Source organism: Teleopsis dalmanni, chromosome 1 (assembly GCF_002237135.1).
Source record: "Teleopsis dalmanni isolate 2A chromosome 1, ASM223713v2, whole genome shotgun sequence".
NCBI classification, from domain to species: Eukaryota; Metazoa; Arthropoda; class Insecta; order Diptera; family Diopsidae; genus Teleopsis; species Teleopsis dalmanni.
Window position 1 is genome coordinate 108,555,079 of NC_051846.1, and position 4,978 is coordinate 108,560,056.

At 39.3% G+C, this 4,978-nt stretch overlaps 1 protein-coding gene across 1 annotated transcript in view; it reads left to right on the forward strand.

Annotated features, from left to right (window-relative positions):
* Positions 1-97: 97 nt before the first annotated feature.
* The window catches only part of LOC119665483 (fidgetin-like protein 1), an 8,836-nt gene continuing 3,955 nt past the window's right edge, over positions 98-4,978 (forward strand). Inside the window, exons 1-2 of the mRNA XM_038074705.1 lie at positions 98-177; positions 235-475. Coding sequence (XP_037930633.1) covers positions 98-177; positions 235-475 — 321 coding nt within the window. The remainder of the gene's footprint in view (positions 178-234; positions 476-4,978) is intronic.

A 4,978-nucleotide genomic window follows, 5' to 3' on the forward strand; every position in this document is an offset into this window, starting at 1 on the left:
ATTGTTGGCAGATGACACAGTTCGTGGCGAAGTCGATGATCCTGTGGCACAAAATATACAATTAGTCTAGGTTGTATTTGGAGCAGACGACACAACTATGTACAACTACAAGGCAAAACAATCTATGGCATTGCGTGTGGAGACGTATGATGAGCGTGTTGATGATCTTCTACACAGGTTATTTAAATATGAAGAATGCTTTTTTATGAGCATGCATAAATGTTTTGATGGCAGATTTTGCGTTCAAATACCATTTACACGAGATGTTCCACCACTTGGCAATTCATATCCAATGGCACTTAGTCAATTTCACCAGTTGGAACGAAAATTGGCATTCAACTCACAGCTCAGGCAAAAATACGAACAGCTTAGTCACATGCACTCTATCCAACATCATTCAAGCGACTTATGTCTGGCATACTACATTCCACTACATGCAGTTATGGCAAAATTCCGAGTCGTTGTCAATGTTTCTGCAAAAACATCAATAACACCAAAACTACTGTTCTTTACTTGCATTGGGATCCACTTCCCGATGAACCCTTCTATCAGGTCAGCTCCTATTATACATAACATCCAACCAAAAGGCAAGTGCTTAGCGATGCTGCGAAACTATATGATCCAATTGGCATGTTGGGACCGGTCAACACCACGACTAAGCTTTTCATACAAAAACTCTAGCAGACACTATGGCAATTTCACTAATCATATCATCGCTACAAAAACTAAGTTGACACCAGTACATTCGGTAACAATACCCCGGTTGGAACTTTGTGTTGCGCAATTGTTGGCTACTCTCTTACACGTCACAAGGCAGACTTTGCATTTGGAGCACACTCTATACTGCGACTCAAATATTGCTCTATGATGGCTACGCAAAAACACATCACTTTAAAGCAGTACGTTACTAATCCCATTGACTGCATGTGGATATGGGCTGCGCCTTTTGCAGCTGCGTGAGTGCTGCTAAGTAGTATTTTGTTTGCTCTACCTTGAAGGTATTACGTCAGAAAGGCGTCCTGAGCATCAGCTCAAATCGTTAGATATGTCGTCTGAGTTCGTAACTGTCCTATTTCTTGAGGTGAGACCTCTCTTGTGATGCATTCGCTGGCACGAAGCCGTTCAATGCCTCTAAGTTGAGTCATGATCCTCGTAGCAGCGGTCGATATCAATCGCCATGTATCCGGCGAGTTGATCATCTTCCAAATCAAATTTTCCGAACAGATGGGCTCGCCAATAGCCTCACTCATCTCTGCTCTGGTTTCGTTGAAACGTGGACAAGAGAAGAGAACATGGTTTGCATCCTCAACGACCCCTTCACAAAACGGATCTTCTTCGTGTTTAAAAACTCCATGTCCAGTAAAGATCTGAGTAAGATGAAAATCCTCCTCACCACGCGTCCTGTGTACCCATGCATTAAGATTTGGGATCAGGGTATGTGTCCATCTTCCTTTCATCGAGTCATTCCATCGTTGTTGCCATGTGAGCATGGTAGAACTGCGTGCCTCATCCTTCGGCAATCTACTGTACCAGATCTCTCGAAGTTCGTAGTCCAGTAAATCAAGTGGCGGCATACCTGCTATAACACATGCAGCATCATCCGATACAGTGCGGAAAGCACTGATTACGCGTAGTGCGCTTTACCGGTACGTACTTTTTGCGCCTGCAGCGTATGAGCTCATTCGCATAGCAGAAGCCCAGATGGAAACTGCATACAATATTATCGAGCTGGTGACTCTGTCCAGGAGTTTACGCTTGGTGGGTCGTACACCCGAGGTATTTGCCATGAGTCGTGACAGGGCAACAGTGACTTTAGCCGCCTTCTCATTTGCCGTCCTTAGATGGTCTCTAAAAGTAATCCTGGTATCTATGAAAACACTCAGGTACCACAGGGATGACTTCGAGGTAATTTCGAAACCACCGCTTGAAAACGAGAACACTTCTCGTTTTTTTCGAGTACTGAGTAGCACTGCTTCCATCTTTTGAACCGCCAGTTGGAATCCGTTTTTGCAAAGCCAACTGGTACCTTGTCAACAGCTGCTGAGCACCGCTCCCTGATTTCCTCTATCATTTTCGCAACGACAACGACTGCAAGGTCATCAGCGTAGGCCAAGCTTGTGCAATTCTCTGGAAGGATAACTTTAAGTACACCATCGTACATCGCATTCCACAGAGAAGGACCAAGTACGAAGCCTTGCGGAACACCGCAAGTAACCGTGTACTGCTTGATACCATCGACTGTCTGGACCTGAAGCCATCTACCGCTAAAGTAGTTGCACACCATTCTCCTGAGGTACCACGGGACCTCTAATTCGTTTAGTGCTTGTGATATCTTCAATCAATTATCGTGTTGAAGGCGTTTTTGACATCTAGAGTCACCACCGCACAGTACTCTTTGTTACCTCCTTTCCATCGTTCACCGCTAGTAGCCTCGCGGGCTATTTTGACAACTTAACACCATGTCGTTCGTCGAAGGAAACAGCGTAGTAACTATACGGTCAATTACCAGCGGATCCATATTTTGAGGTGCTCTATTGCCCCGAATCGAGCACATTACCATCTTAAAGGCGTTCCCCCAGGGGTCAGCTTCAGCACTTTGACATAATTCCCTGAAAGAGCTCTGCTTGCTCTGCTTTATCTCCTTCTTCAAGGCCTTGCGGCATTTTACGTAGTTGTGGTGAAAGAGTTGCCAATTTTCACTGTTACGGTTTCGTTGAGCGACGCACCTTGCTCTGTTGCAGTCGCCTCTTAAGCGAGCGATCTCTTCAGTCCACCAATAGGCTGGTTTTCTAGCTGGTCTACATGACGCACGGGACATTGCCGCGTTGCACGCTGCAATTAATTTGGAGGTCACCGCCTGCGCCATGCTCACATAAGACTCCGGGTACTCCACGTTATCGCTCCAGACCAGTTTGAAGATATCCTCATCGAAGAGTCGATATTTCCATCTACGTTTCAAGCAGACATTTCTACTGGGCACTGTTGGTTTGCAGAGTTCGACGATAATAGCGCGATGATCGCTATGCAAATAAATGTCTCCAACTGACCTGTAATATATGTGAATTTCTGATGTTAGTTTTCAATATGGTATAGTTATCAAAGGATATTTTAAACGCCGATATAATTTGGCGATTCTTTTACTAACATCAATTTTTAATTATTTTAAATCAAAGAAAGTTGATTTTTGGTTTGGAACCTAGTGCGCTTCTATTGAGTGCACTTCCAGTTCTGATTTTTATTTAGTTTTTCACTTTCGACTTAACCTAGGTACATAACGACGCATCGTATGTACTTTCTTATTTACTAAATATTTTTAACAATTAAATATGTATTTTAGTATTGTTTATATTAAAATGTATTTTTATTTATGTACAACACGACGCAGCGTAAGTACTTTAATATTTAATAATTTATTGGTAAGTAAGCGTCTTCGATTCCACTTGTATCGAGTACGCTTACTGTTGATGTTGTTGTATATGCGGTCAATGCCTGGCAAGCACATGGTTATATCGAAGGCAAAGTGTCGCCGATATGTGTGGTGTCAAATTCCTTGTGTGGAATTGTGCATTTGTTTGTAAACAATGCAATGCGCTTGGAAACAATTAGTGTATTTTTATATACACTGCGCATTTAAATATAGAACCACTTATTATTATATTAATAACTAACGCATATACATTACACCTCCTTTTTGGGAAAGAATAATGCCATAACGGGATTATTCTTACTTTCTTAAATAAAGTTTTAATTTTCAATAGTTTTATATAATTAAATTTAGTTTAGTTATATTTATTTGTGTAATCACTACATTTATTGTAACTTATTCATTGTACAATTTTATTCTATTAGTATGTACTAACTGTTTCTTATTTTTATTGTTTCTTATTTCAATGTTTCCATTGTTTTCTATACTTTCTATTCTATAGGGACTCGTGTATTGACTATCTAGCTTATGACCTACTTCATTCTTAAGTAGTACTTTATCTCCTATTTTTAATTCTAATTGTTCACTATTTCTATCATAGAGCAACTTCTGTTTTAATTTAGACTTATCTAAAAGTGTTTTGGCTCTAGTGTGCGCTATTTCTAATCTATATTTAATTTCTTTACTATAGTCATCTACATTATATAATGGACTTATGTTACTAATTGTATTGAATTTATTGAAACCTTTAGGAATTTTTCCAAAAATAAGCTCGTATGGACAATATCCATGCACCACTGATGGTGTTGTATTGAAACAATATGTGAAGTATTTCAACCATATATCCCAGTCGTTTTTATCGACTGATATGTATGAACGTACATATTCATTAAATGTTCGGTGACTGCGTTCTACAGTTCCGAGTGTTTGATGGTGATGAGCTGTTGATGTTATATTTTTGATTTTTAAGTATTTGCATATATCCGTTATTAAAGAATTTTTGTACTCTGTACCCATGTCCGTAATGAACGTCTTCATTGGACCGTACAAAAGTATAAAATTTTCAATAATTGCCTTGGCTACAGTATTTGCACTTTTATTTGGTATTGGTATAGTTACTAAGTATTTTGTTAAATCACATATAAGTGTGACAGCATACTCATTGCCATTCTCAGTTTTAGGTAATGGACCAATGGTATCTACCAATACTGTCATTGGTATTGTCATTGGTATTTTTGTATGATTATTAATTTTAGATTTTTGACATTTCTGACATGATTTGACATATCTTGATATATCTTTGGTCATGTTTGGCCAATAGAAATGTCTTTTAATTTTTTGTAACGTTTTTGTTATTCCGCAGTGTCCACCTTCCACTGGGTCATCATGGTAATTTTTTAAAGTTTTTCTTATTTCTTCCTCTTTAACCAGTTTGGTCACCTTTGGCAGTAGCGCTACTGTTAAATTTTTCAATAATTTATTGCCCTTGGCTTTAAATTCATTTATTAAGACAAATTCGAAAATTTTCTCACTAGGTGCCATTTGTACTTTGTT